The sequence below is a fragment of the Falco naumanni genome, chromosome 5 (assembly GCF_017639655.2).
Source record: "Falco naumanni isolate bFalNau1 chromosome 5, bFalNau1.pat, whole genome shotgun sequence".
NCBI classification, from domain to species: Eukaryota; Metazoa; Chordata; class Aves; order Falconiformes; family Falconidae; genus Falco; species Falco naumanni.
Window position 1 is genome coordinate 659547 of NC_054058.1, and position 13925 is coordinate 673471.

Here is a 13925-nt window from a genome sequence, read left to right on the forward strand (position 1 = left end):
TTTTAGACAGCACAAGCAGCAAATCATTTATGCATGCATTGCAGCAGTTTCAGAATAGTGCATGTAGGTTTTAGTGCCACAGGGCTGGATGTGAGACACGGGAAGCTAGAATGCAGAAGACACAGCAAGAACTATTCTCTGCCCATACTTTCTGCTCCTGATTGTTACAGCTGTGAGAGAAAAACAAGCCTGTGAGGCAGAGGTAGGAAGAAACAGGTGCCTGGTGGAAGAGGAAGGGTAAGCTGAGCCCCAGGTCTCGACTACCACAGCAGGAGGGTTCCTCAATGAGATGACAAAATGTAACACAATTTTCCCCACTGCAGAGAGCAGGAAACCTGGAAATTGGGTGTGTGTGGGTGTGTGTGTGCGCGCGCTGTGTGTAGGGAGTGCTTCACTGATCCCTAAACCTAAGCAAGGAAAAGAAAACGCTTTTGGCACAAGGAAGCTCTCCTGCTGGCTCATAGAACTAAAGCCCAAGGCTACAGCAAAACTAGGGCCTTTGAGCTTCATTTGCATATGAGTTATCAATAAAACAAAACCTGGATCAAAAGGGGAAACAAACTCAGACTCTGATCTATCTTTTGAAAGTCAGTGGGCTTAGACTCCCAGAGTGATACACACTACCCACTGCATGCAGCTCCAGAGGCACAAAGATGTCATTTTGGCAATTTTAATTCTCCCCCCTTTATTATACAAAATACTTTACAATTAAAAAACATTTTCCCCAACAGAATCATATACAGATATTTATAATTAACAAGATTCAGTTACACACAAGATGGAGAACTTCTGCACAAAGGAAAACAATGACAGATGATCAAGTGAAAATCAAGACTTGACCCTTTCCCCACCATGTTCTGGGAGGGGAGATTACATTTTTGTACTTTTATTCTTATCACATTCCCTCAAGTCTGAACTCTGGGATCTCCTCTTACCCTGACAGGGTAAGGGCCTCCACTTGTGTCCCTAGCGTAAGTAAAATATTCTGCTCTTAAAAGGTTCCTTAAAAGACACTGAGAAACTAGCATGTGGCTGTACCATGAAGCTACCAGTACCCAGAAAAGGTGACTGCGCCCCCAGTTTTCCCTAGCAACCCACATATACACACATGCAAGCACATACATGCGGAACCATGCTCAAAACCCAGAATTTTTCACCCTTTCACTAAACGGCAATCCCACCCCACCAAAGCAACCTGCACTCGAGACACATCCAGCAGGTAGTCTCTGCAGAATGGCTATTGTAAGGTCTCATAGTCGCGCTGGGGCATTACAGCAAATGCAGTCTGGCAAGAGAGCTGGATGTTGCCATCTTCCCACTTGGATCATCTGCCTACCAGCAGAGCGCCAGTCAGTCACGGAGGTGATAGCATGAACCGCTCAGAGATGCTCAGGGCACAACAGACAGGTAGGGGAAGTTGCACACTTCAGCGGGAGGTCCTTGAAAAAACAGTCGCCAACGATCTGCCCTACCAGAGCAAAGATATGCGTGAACCCTAGTGAACATTTTCTCTCTAAGGAAGGTCACTGCTGGGCTGGGCCAACCCTGCACTCGCAGGGGATCCCATCCCAGAGTCACTGCTGGAGGCCAAATGCCTGAAGCAGTGTGGGAAGATCACGGGCATCAGCTGCCCCATACAGGTCACTCTGCCCCAGCATGGAGAGGGCCATGCGGAGGGTGCTCCAGATGTTGTCAGACATAGCGCCTTGCTGCCCTCGCGGACCTCGGCTCTTCTGCTGCATGTGCAAAGCCTCTAAGAAGTGCTCCACGGCCTCACTGTCAACAAGAGAGCATACACACGCTTACTGGAGAAGATGGTACATCTCATACTCCCTCCCTCATTTGCTTCTGAAGTACTTCCTCTCCGAAACAGCTTCCTCCACCAGATCCTGCCCCGCTCCAGAACCATCAGAGATCCCCCTTTTCCCTCTTAACAGAAAGCAAAGTTCAGATGGTCCCGACTCCAACTGCATCTGCATGACACAGCTCTCAGGGCAGTCCACACACTTGCTCTGCTCTCCTACGCCAAGGGAAGGCTGCAAGCAGTGTGGCACTGCCCTAGGGATCTGTGGATCTGTCACAGTCTCTCTCCCACAAACATATGCACACTCATGGCTTACAGCAGATCTGCCCACCCTGTGCTCACCGGTGGGCACCTAAGTTGATGCAACTAATGCCCAAGTTGTAGCGAGAGCGGATGTATCCTGGCTGGAGCTCCAGTGCCCGACGATACGCAGCCACAGCTTCCTCACTCCGGTTCCCATTGGCCAGGGTGGCACCAAGCTTGTTCCATAGAAGATGGTCCTGCAGGAGAGGGCAGGGAGAAAGGGCTGAGATAAACTGGAATTTTTTAAGCTCCAAATCAGCCCCTCCCTTCCCCATGTGTCTATCTTATTCCTTCACTCCAAAAGCATACCTCATACAAGCAGCACCTCCCCCCAGACCTTCACCCATAAACCTCCAGCATCCACAGTCCGCACTTTCTTACATTGGGGCGCACACTGAGCGCAGCACTGAAGCAATCCACAGCCTTCTCATACTCGCCACTAAGGTTGAAAAGGACACCCAGGCCGCACTGAACATCAGGATCGACAGTCGAGGGGTTGCTGCGCACAGCTGCTAGGAACAGCTCTTTCACCTCCACAAAGAGCGAGCTGGAAAAGCACAGAACAAGGATATTGGTGTGCTGTGGAGAGAGCTGGCCTTGGGTTGCTCCCTCTGCTCCTGCCTGGGCCAGTCCCAACCCTCCATGAAGCCTGTCAGCTGAAGGCTGAAATTTGTAACCCTAACTCACTCAGATAGTAGGGAACCTAGGACACGCTTGGAAGGTCCCAGGTTTGTCCCCGAGACACTCTCCTCCGCCTCCTTCTCCAGCAGGTGAGCATAGTCCGGCTTATGGCGTAGCCAGTCCCGCAGGGTCTCACATGCCTGCTTCTGCAAGGACTCGTTGGTGAAGCTGACTGCTAAAGCCATAAGTGCCGTGAGGTTCCCAGGCTGCAGTTCCAAGCACCTGCAGTTCAAAGACAGACAAGTGAATACAGTATTAAATCCGCCTGGGAGACACCCAGATACAGGAGGTATCACAACCAAGACAGAGCACACCACGCTAGCCATATGGTCCTTGTGGCACCATGCTAGACAAGGAGTCACACTCAAAAGCTCTTCGGCAACACTCACTGTCTGAGGGCACTGATTGCCAAAAGCTCCTGTTCATTCTCTGCTTGGGTGGTTCCCAGATATTGCCAGGCCTGGAAGAGACAGAGATGCACAAAGTCAGACTTCACATAGAGAGAAAAAGCTGGGCTGATAAACCACGGACACAGAGATTAAATCCACCATATTATCCTGCACATTTTCAGCGTGAGACCAAGTATATGCAAGTACACACTAGCCACAGATATGAAGTTTCTCTTGAAAGACATATAGACTTTATGGCACGTAGGTCCTCAAGGCCAATAAAACTGGCACTGTTATAGTGAAAAGAAGCAAATGTCTACCTGGAGCTCTATCGAAGCTCTGCCAAGTTTGATGGCAGTTTTACACTTTGAAGTCACAGCACCTCCACTTTTAACTTCTAACTGTGGTCACATTGCAGAGGAAGGAGGGAAAAGTAGATCTCTTATTTCCCAAGAACAAAATGGCATTGTGGCAGTGCTAATAATAAGGGGACCCCCAAGGCAGGCAGCTGCATATACTTGTGCAGCGGTCCACTAGCAAGTGACAATCTTGGCGAGTTGACCATCAGACCTGAAAGTAGAAGCACTGCCATTTTACTGAATCTTCAGTCATCATGAGATCAGTACGTGAAAGCCACTTCCATCTCCAGGCTGCTGACGTAGGGAATATTTAATTAAGGCACTAAATCCAAAGTACCTATTCACTTTATGTACATTAACTACACCCCTTGCTCAAAAATAGGCTAGACAGTTGGCGGGACTGTCAGCTTGAAGTACCCGCATTTTGAACACAGGTCACAAAATGCAGTATCCTGTCTCAAGGAAGGAAATTTTTCATTAGCAAAGAGGCAATCCACTGCCTCAAATACCTCACCATATAGCTAGCTGCAAGTCAGGAAGAGCTGACCAGTGATAACTGCACAGTGTTCTGCAGGCAGAAGAGCTGAGATTCAAGGTAAAATTGTGATTTGGACTAAAGCAACCATGACATTTCCTTCAGAGCAATTAATTGTTCAAGCCTATTTGATCACTATATCATTTATGAAGTCTTGACTTCTCCTGTATTTTCTGCAGAGTTACAGTAGAAGTATTCAACATGTTTTCAATACAGCTAGCCAGAAGTTTTCTTCCCCTAAAGTTTTACCTCTCTCCCTATTATGCTCAGCCTGAAGTCTATGCTGCCTATGAGAAGAGAGTGACAATTCTAAAGGAACATTGGCCACACCTTTCGAGCACTTTAAAGCTAAAATAGATCTTCAAAACCTTTGTTTACTTTTCACCTACTCCCAGTACCCCAGAAAGTTAGATGCCCATATTCCCAGAAGCCAATAAGCTCTGTTCTGAGAGGTTACTCATCTAAGCCTCAGGATTAACAGATTATGTTATTTCCAGTCATATACAATTAGCAGGGCTTGATTCAGACACACCGAGAATTCAGCATCCCTGTGTCCATGATGCAGGGACTCCAGAAATGGCCGACATGGGTGTATTTGCATTCTTCCTCTTCCTGCTGAGAATGTCCACATCCTCTACCTCTGGAGAAAGGCGCACAGACTACTCTATTTCTCAACCCATCTTGCAGAAGCTGAAGTACTTTATGGAAATAAGTATTCACTGAATTAGGAGCTGGAAACTTGTCTTCAATATAAAAATCATTCTCTGGCCCACAGCTTCAATGGATGACTGAAGACATCCAAGCCATCTCCCTCAACACTTTCAAGTTACATCCTCTCCTGGCACGTAGATGGAAGACCTGGCCAGGACCTCTAGTCTAATGAGCTGTGCAGGATTAGTCTTTAATACGGATGTTGAGAGCAGTTATCTCCCATAATCACCTCCAAAGTTGCAATGACAAAGACTTCCACAGAAGCTACTTAAGAGACAAGAACTCTTTGTCTTGGCCCCATGCACAGCCCCACGTGCTCCAAAGATTTCACACAACTCTGATTCGCAGGCTTTGTGACCTCCTCGCCCACAGCCCTCCTGGGAATTCACATACATCAGCTACAAACTCAGAGCCACAGAAAAATTACATGTTTCATACACCCTGCACAGCTCGTAACACAGAAGTGAGATTTCTACACACCCCCTGACACCTCACCTCAAGAGAAGGATTCAAGTAGCAGGACACCTGGCCAAGGCCTGTTGTCTCTGCTCTCACTCACCTCCATGTGATCGGGTTTCTGCTGCACTGCAGCCTCAAAAAGCAAGACAGCATTGGGGAGGTCACCTTCCTCCAAGCGCTTCTGCCCCTCTTCAAACGCATCTGGATGATCCCTCATGGGATTATCTTCCTCAAACTGGTAACCCTAGCAGGGAAGACAGATGCTAAGCATAGGAGACAGGCTTAGGGAGAAAAGCACTCTCTACAGTACGGTGCAGTCTAGTCTTGGTGCATCAGAAACACCCAGACTGGTGTTTCTATCCAGCTCCTTGTCCTCTACGCTGATTTTTAGCGGATCAGAGAACAGTGGCTTTTCTTCCTGCCTGCTCTGTGCTGAAAAATTCCCCCAAACCAGACCTGGAATAAGTTGCAACAGAGACTAAACATTTGGTGTGGGTCCTATCAGCTTGAGAGAGTAAGCAACAACACTTGCACTCATTGCAAAGAACCCCAGCATTCACTAGTATTTGGTGCAAGACAAGGACTAGACAGCATTTGCAGGCAAGCACAAGTATTTGTTTAACCCCTAGCTGATCTGGCATGAGGGTACAAGTGACGGGAGAAGATCAATGCAAGAAGGAATCTTAGCAGCATTTGGGGCCTGTGGAGCTCACCCGCGAGGAAGACATACTGCCAGTCTCCTTGAGGCAGTCCACCACAGTGCTGGGACCAAGAGACCCCCTTCTCTATTACCTTGTCGTATGAGGAGGAACTGAGGTCTTCATAATCAGAGAGCCAAGGGTGTGCCTCTGCATCTCTCTTGGCCATCTCCTCCCATTCCACCTGGAGTTTGTCCCAGAAGTCCACATCTGACTGAAGGGGAGAACGGAACATGACTAGAGTATCTCACATGACTAGAGTATCTCAACCATAAATTCAGCTCTACAGACATCCCAGGGAACACCCTCTTAAATGTTTTTAGTCATCCTCACAACTTGCAAAGGAGAGAGGTAACTCTACCATGGGCTCTCAGTTGGTACCCCAGCCCTCCGCCTCCATCAGTTTTACCTCCACAGCAGTCTTGGCCTGCTCAAATTCCGTATCAAGAGTTGACATGTTCCCAGATCGCGCAAATTGATCCACCCAGGCATCAGATGCCCCCTGGGAGGTTGGAAACAGAAACACACTTTTCTTTTTAGGATTTGGCAACATCAGGGCACATCCCAAAACAGCAAGAGGGTCGGTGATGACCGCTCCTCCCCATCAGCAAGAACTGATGGCCTATAAGTGGAAAAGCATTCATTTGGGTATCCCCTTCCTCCCAGGTGCTACAGGAGACGAGAACTCACGCTGCCCAAACACCTTCCCAGCTCCTGGCTAGACTCTGCTAAGAGCCCAACAGCCCCCCCCCTTGCCTCCCCCAACCTAACCATTAGTAGAGCGCTGCTGAGAGCTGGACTTGCCATTCTCCCTTGCTCCCAGGCTGCGCTGTGGCAAAAAGCTTTCCTCCTTCAGAGCACACAGGGCTGGGGCTCCTACCTGCTGCTGTATAAACTCAGCTGCCCATTGCTCTGCCTGATCTTGGTCTCTGTGGGTCACCTGATTAGCTTCGATCGATACCCTCCCATCTCCGATCTGGCGGACAAACTTTAGGAACTGTGGCAGAGAAATGAAACAAGGGTGGAGCTGGGCAGACGCTTTGCCAACAAGCCCTCTGCCCACGCCCGCCTTCCTTCACTAAGAGGACTTCTCTCTGCAAAGTGAGCACAAAAGGCCCAAAAAGGTGGAAAGGACAGGACTTCACCAGAGTCACGTGGCAGAGACTGACAATATCTAAGAGCAGATTGTGGAGTTCAACTTCTAGGAATCGGGGAAGAAATGGAAACATGGGACAGCAGGAGGTTTGATTCCTTTACTGCTTTCCCCCTTCTCAATTCCCCACACCCCTTATTCACACTAGCTACCTGTGAGCCTCAGTCAGGGAACTGCTCACCTCAGAATTCTTGAGTTTTGGATCATCCACTTCAGAGAGGAAATCACTAACAGTTTTCTTAAGATCATCCTCAGGTTGATATTCCTCATACCTGCGTTCAGAGGCAGTAAAAGGGAAAGAGATAAGTCTGATACCAGGCAACAGCGAACTGTTTCACTAACAACAGTCTACACAATGGGCCAGACAACAGTACTGAGGGATACTACCCCTCCTCAAAGACTCTGGGGTTCTCCTAAGTGATTCAGTACCTTTATCCACCTGTAAAAATTCAAAACTACTCCAAGGTTAACTATGCAAGTGACTGACACAAAGAGTAGCAGAATTAAACAGCTACAGTGACAGCACAGTTCTGCAGAACTGTCTGGATTCCTTGGCAAGCTCACATGCTATCAGACATTGCGAGTTTTAGCACTACACCAGAAACAAGGTCATCTGTCTGGGAACAAAGAAAGTAGGTCGTGCTCATGGAAGAGGAACAGTGCCTTGGAAAAGCATCAGCTCCACAGAGGACTGAGGGCTCACAGTAAGCACACAACTCAATGTGCTGTCTGGCTTACAGCAGGATAGCACCAGTTCCAGGTGTTACCACTACGTTCAGTCTTGGTGAAGTCTTTGGATCTGGCAGCAATAACTCAGGAATGTCCATATTTTCAGAAAGGTATTGTTACAGATCTGCTAATAAGTTAGAATTAATTGACTTTATTTGATTTTATAAAATCATTTGGAATAAAAGGTGTATTTTAATGAAACTTGAAGATGCACAGTAAAAGCTGCTATGAAATCCTTTGTACAGCCCTGTACCAAGGCCAGAAGAATGGGCTAGAATCATTGTTTAAAACTTAGGTAACAAATTTGGGATTTTACAGATTTTTTTTGTACTTGACTAGTCTTCTGTATGTAGAAAGCGTATTGAAATGTCAGAATACAGAATTAATGGGAACTGGGGAGAGTCAACTGGAACAATTTGTAGTTACCTGCCAAGAAACCGTGAACTTTAGTAAAAGGTAATTCCGGCAGGGGGAGATCACGACCACCAACTCATATACCACTACCCAAATCGTACCCCAGACCCATTTCTGGACCTTTCTAACCCTTACTGCACAGAATCGGATATGGGAGGAGAGTATGTTAATGATTTTTGGGAAGTATTATGATTATGCATGAATACTTAATGAATATGTATGAATAAGTTCTATATATGATGTGTGATTCTGAAGCTTGGTGTGCGTTGATCGTGAGGAGACTCACTCTCGCACCCGGCCATCAATAAAGAAGTGTCTGCTTATCTGCATCACATTGGTGTCGATAAGTTCTTCATTCCGAGATTTCGGTAACAGTATCAGAAAAGGCAAAAGCCAGGAGGAAGGAGAATCCAAATATGCAAAAATCTCTTTTAGGGAAAGACCTAAGCAGCCCAAAACGCTTGCTTGTGTTTTGCTGCTTTAATTGAAAAACATGACTGTAGTCAACAGGTACAAAGATCTGAAGTAGCAGGCTGTCCTTTAACCTACCACACAAAACCACATGAAAATAATGTCTGGAAGGCTGAATCTAGAAACAGGCAGAGGATGTGGTTGGTCAGATAGGTAGAATAAAGTGATGAAAGTTTACAGTACTAGTCGAGTCTAGCACTTGAGATCTCTAAATCTAAAAGAGTACCTGTTGTGGAAAAAAGTTCTGCCTGAACTCACTCTTGAAATCACTTTAAGGATCTTTGCATTAGGCATGAGATTAAGTTAGCCTACATGATCACAGTATCTTCCTGGAACTAGAAAACAGAAAAGCTAGGCTATCTTAAACACTTCAGTCTCCAAGCATAGTTTCCTCCTTTCTCTGAAACCAAAGGCCTGAGAACATCAATCTGTGTTACACAATTCAAAAGCATTCAGGTCACAGCAGATTTCTGTCACCTATCCAGACTTCACCCACCCGAGGGCCTAACAGCAATAACTAGTTTTGAGAAGACAAACTCACCATTTATCTGCCAAAGACTGGTCTTCCGATTCCCCAAGCCACAGTTTCTCCTCTGACTGCTCCAGATATTCTTCTGCCCACTTGGCAGGAGACACAGACAGTGGATCTACATAGGACATCAGGAAGAATGGGGGGAAGAGTAAGATAGGTAGACCATTACTCATATTCACTTTAGATTTTGTGCTCTCCACTTCACACAGTTAGCTAACACACAGAAGGACCTCTTCAAAGAAAGACTGTTTAAAGCTTGTTTCTTCTAACTCTGTATATTCTGATCTAAAGATCAAGCCTGAGGTTCAGGCTGTGTATTAATACAGATGTCACTGCGGTGCCAATAACCTCATGATTCTCTACTTTAATTTCACAACTTATTTGTCTGCTCCACGTGGGACACTATGTAGGTCAAGAAAATTAGCAATGCATTATGATTCTCTGTCAAAAGCACAGCCTACAAAGCACTAGGTTTTTATCAGAATTTTCTCAAAGACCTTTGTAAATGCTGATTTATATTCCCAGAAGCCTAAAGTGCAAAGGTCAAAGGATAGGACGACCTGGCTCTCCTGCAGTAGCCACTCCTGGAGAAGAGAAGAGCATCTATTAAATTCTTACTGATAACTTCCAGATGAGGTTGTGAATGACAAAAGGACCCTATTTCCAGCCCCAGCTCTATACACAATGCAGGATGGCTTTTACACTGCTGGCTTGCTTGAACCAGCAGGTTTAACCTTTGGGCCAGAAACATTTGTTTTGCTCTTTTCCCAGATGCAACATCCCTCCACCTCCCTGAAACTGACAAAAGGTATCGGGCCAAAGCACACTAAACAAGATTTACCTTTGTACCAAAGGCAAATTTAGCCTTGGGATAGGGAATCAGAAAAATATGTAAGCAAGAAGCAGTATCAGACCACCTCCAGAACCTGCATTGGTTGAATCACAGCTTGAATAGCTTGCTTCTCCTAAGTTCTCCAAGTAAGCTAAACTAAGAACAAAAGACCCCTTATACTTGAATAAAAGCTTCCACACCACACTGTTCACAATTCGGCTAAACCATCACGAAGTAGCTTCCCCCGCTGCCGCCCCCCATTAAAGCTGCTACGGCAAACACTGACTGCTGGGCTCAAAGCACTACTCCAGTTCCACATTCAGTTACTCTCCACTATACACAGGCATGTGACTGGGCAGCATCTTGACAGAAATTCCAAAAGGGACCCTCCACCTGTCACTTCAGCGATGAACTCCTGTGACCAGTCAGCCTCATTGTAATCTGAAGAGACATCACCAGCACTATCTGCTGTAGCCAAGAATTCCTGGGTCCAGTTTTCAGACAGTGCCAGGGCTGCCACACCTGGAGCTACAAGAATTAAAAAGAACAGAAGTGAGGACTGGAGAACTCAAAGGCATCATTTAAGTGTTCCAGGCTAGCCCTCATCATCTCTGATCTTTCTCTTTGGTAGAATGAAATCACAGAAAGATTCCGCTCAGAAGGAACCTCTGGGCAGCTTCTCACAGCAGGTTAACACTAAAGCTAGAGATTAGGTTGCTCAGGGCATTCATCAGGTAACTTCTGAACTTGTCCAAAGCTGGCAGTTCTCCAGCCTCCCTGGGCACCTGTTCCAGTACTGAACCATTCCAGTACTTCCCTCTCCAAGGGAAGAAACATTTCCTTACATCCAGCCAGTTCCCCTTTCTGCACATTGTGTCTGTTGCCCCTTGCCCTTTTGCTGTGTATCACTGCAAAGATCTTGGCTGCAGCTGCTGAAGACAGCAACTAGACACCCTACCACCCACCCACCCTACCCCTTCGGCTCTTCTTCCTGAGGCTGAACAAACTCAGTCCCCTCAGTCTTTCCTCTTACACTGCGTATCCCAGCCCCTGAACACCTTACTGACTGTCCACTGGACTCGTTCCAGTATGTCAGTGCACTGGGAAGCCTAAATCTGGAAACAATACTCCAGATACTCCAGCTGAATAGATGGGAACCACCCTGCTAGGAGCTTAACCGTAACACTAATATCTTTTCCAGCTTTCCACCTACTCTAGCTACACTTACCTCGCTGAGGGGCCTGTCGGAAGCTTGACTGTTCAATCTCTTGCATCTCAGCCAACAGGTCATCCATCTTAAACGTCTGGGGTGCACGGGACAGTAAAGGGGCATTCTGCTCTTGCAGGAACTCTCCAACCAGCTGCCAAAGACAGAGGTGGATTACAAACACTGTGTAGAAGATGAATGGGCAGAACCGTGGAAGATGAGAGAGAAATCAGTTTGTCAGAAGGGAAGATTAATACCAGGTACAGAGAAAAACATCAAACAGTATTGGTGAGAAAAACAGTAAGAAGATGCACCAATCTGTTCTTACCTCATCTTCGGTGGCCACTCCCAGGGGTTTGGATATCTACAGGGAATAGAGTGCAATTATCCCAACAGCTTTAACCCCGTACCCCTCTCCACATGCACACCCCATGACCCTGCTTAGTTTACATCTTCCTCTTCCATGAGCTTAGGGCTGTCAGCATTCTTGTGCATTAGCTGCCAGCCTACGTATGAGCTAAAGGAGCAGGAATACCTCGAGTGAGGCTGTCCATCCCCTCTCCCAGCACCTTCTGGGTCAGAGCCTGCAGCAGCCAGGTGCACGGCTCGCCACCACGACCAGCACCCCCCGGCTCACCACCAGCACCCCCCTGCTGCCCACCGACGCACCTTCCACAACAGGCCCTGGCCTCGCAGCCCCCCACAAGCCAAGTGACCCCACGGCACCTTCTCCCAAAAGAAAAACCACCACTGGCACCTCCCTGCACTAACGCCCCCCACCACCGCCCACCCCACGGCCCCCCTCCCCTGCTGGCCGACCCAGCCGCGGGCAGGCCCCGCACCCAGGCCCCCGGACCCCCTCTCCGCCGTACCCGGACCCCGCTCTCCCGCACCCGAGCCCCCGGACCCCCGCTCCCCGCCCGAGGGGCAGCACTCACGGCCGCAGCAGCGGGCGCGCCGGGGGGCCAAGCCAGCGGCCCCTGGAGCCCCTCCTGCTGCAAGGCTTTATCCTGGGTGAAGTGCCCGGCCAGCTTCATCAGGGGGTTGGAGCCCCCGCACTCCGGCTCCACCAGCTCCCTCATGGCCATGGCACCAGGCAGGGGGAGAGTGTCCGCGCCGAACCCCGCCTGGCCTGCACAGACAGCCGGTCAGCGCCGCCACCGCAGCCCCGGCGGGGCAGGGAGGCCGCCCCCCCCCAGCCCAGAGGCGCCGCCGCCGGGCCGGACCCCTCAGGCGGCGGCCTGGCCCCGAGACACGCCGCCAGCCCGCCCGCCCGCCGGCCGGCCTCCGCCCCCGGGAGCGGGACACCCCCTGCTCCCCCCCCAGCCCCGGCCCCCGGCCGCCACCAGGCCAGGACAGCCGCTCGCCAGGACGGCAAGGCCGCGGCCCGCCCAGCGAGCCCCGTGCGCCCCCGGCCGCCCCCCCCCGCAGCCCCCCCAGCGGCGGGACCAGGGGCCGGCGGGCGGAGGGGCCGGGGGAGCGAGGGGGCGGCGCGGCAAGACCCCCCCGCCCGGTGCCGTACCTGGCGCTGCCAGGGCTCACGGTGCTGCCGGGCCGGGGGCGGGGCTAGCCCTTAAAGGGCCAGGCGCCCCAGCGCCGCCGATCAGCGCCTTAAAGGGGCAGAGTCCCTGGGGCTGCCGGTCTCCAGGGGAGTGCCCGGCCACCCACCGTGTCGCCCACGCCCCCGGTGGCCGCGCGGCCTCCCCGGGAGGGCGGTGCGTGCACGCGGCCCACGGGCACCCGTGCTGCTCCGCCATTGCGCGGTGTCACCAGTGACTGGGTGGTGCCGGGTCAGAGCCTGGCGCCGGCCGGGCTCGGCTGAACCGCGCTCGGTGGAGCGGCCAGGTTCGGTAAACGTGGTGGGGCGGTTTTCACACCGAGGGGAGCTGCAGCCCATCCTGCAGCGGGTGCGGGGCTGCGTCCCACCCGGCTCGCTGCAAAGGCGTGTGGAGAACGGGGGTCCCGCAGCGCGTGTAACACGCGTGTACCCGGCCGACAGACCGCTGTTGTGTGCTTCGGGTCACTGGAACGTTGAGGCTGGCGGTAGCAGGCTGAGCGCCTGCACTTAGCCGAGAAGTACGCGATGGCTTCAGACCAGCCACAGAAATGCCAGCTTGTCTACAGCCTTCCTCCTCCTTACATGTGTGATTGCAAGGGAAGAGCCAGCCACCTGGAAAACTGGAGCTCATTCATGTACAGCCTCTAAAAGAGAGGGGGAAGCACAAAAAGGCATTTGCGTGACAGGTACTGCCTCCTGTGATGTTAGGGTGCTAGAAATCAGTGGTTTGCAGAATCAAATCCCATCTCCTTTTCAAAAGGAATATGGTCCTCTGCAGGGTTCCCTCCAGACTTGCCAGATGCAGTTACCTGTCCAAAACCTGATGTCTGGTGCTGTTTTAGACACCATTCCTTGGCAGCAAGTCTTCCTACTGCTCTCCTTGCAGCTTTGAAACTCATCAGACACCTACAGCCAGGTCTGTGCTAGCAAGTAGCATGGCTCAACAGGAGGAAAACTTTGAAGTGATAAAGTTGGGTCTGGAAATCCACTACCCACACCAAACGCATTTGGAGAGCTTTAGATTATGTCTTCCCTGGTGCCATGGGCTGAACGCCACTTTGTAGCTGGAACACGGGAGGAGTGCTGCCGT

The 13925-nt window shown here is 50.1% G+C and overlaps 1 protein-coding gene across 2 annotated transcripts; it reads right to left on the reverse strand.

The window, feature by feature from the left end:
- Positions 1-656: 656 nt before the first annotated feature.
- On the reverse strand, positions 657-12893 carry PEX5 (peroxisomal biogenesis factor 5). Of its 2 annotated transcripts, XM_040595861.1 has the most exons (16): positions 12800-12893; positions 12216-12409; positions 11606-11641; positions 11299-11431; positions 10464-10598; positions 9248-9353; positions 7274-7364; positions 6820-6936; positions 6349-6441; positions 6034-6153; positions 5342-5485; positions 3178-3248; positions 2795-3010; positions 2489-2654; positions 2147-2304; positions 657-1776 (listed from the first exon to the last, which is right to left on the reverse strand). In XM_040595861.1, exons 2-16 carry the CDS (start codon positions 12363-12365, stop codon positions 1575-1577), a joined length of 1938 nt encoding a protein of 645 aa, XP_040451795.1. In that variant the 5' UTR covers positions 12366-12409; positions 12800-12893; the 3' UTR covers positions 657-1574. The 2 variants fall into 2 exon arrangements, with proteins under 2 accessions (XP_040451795.1, XP_040451796.1); XM_040595862.1 differs by lacking the exon at positions 6820-6936.
- Between the last annotated feature and the right edge of the window lie 1032 nt (positions 12894-13925).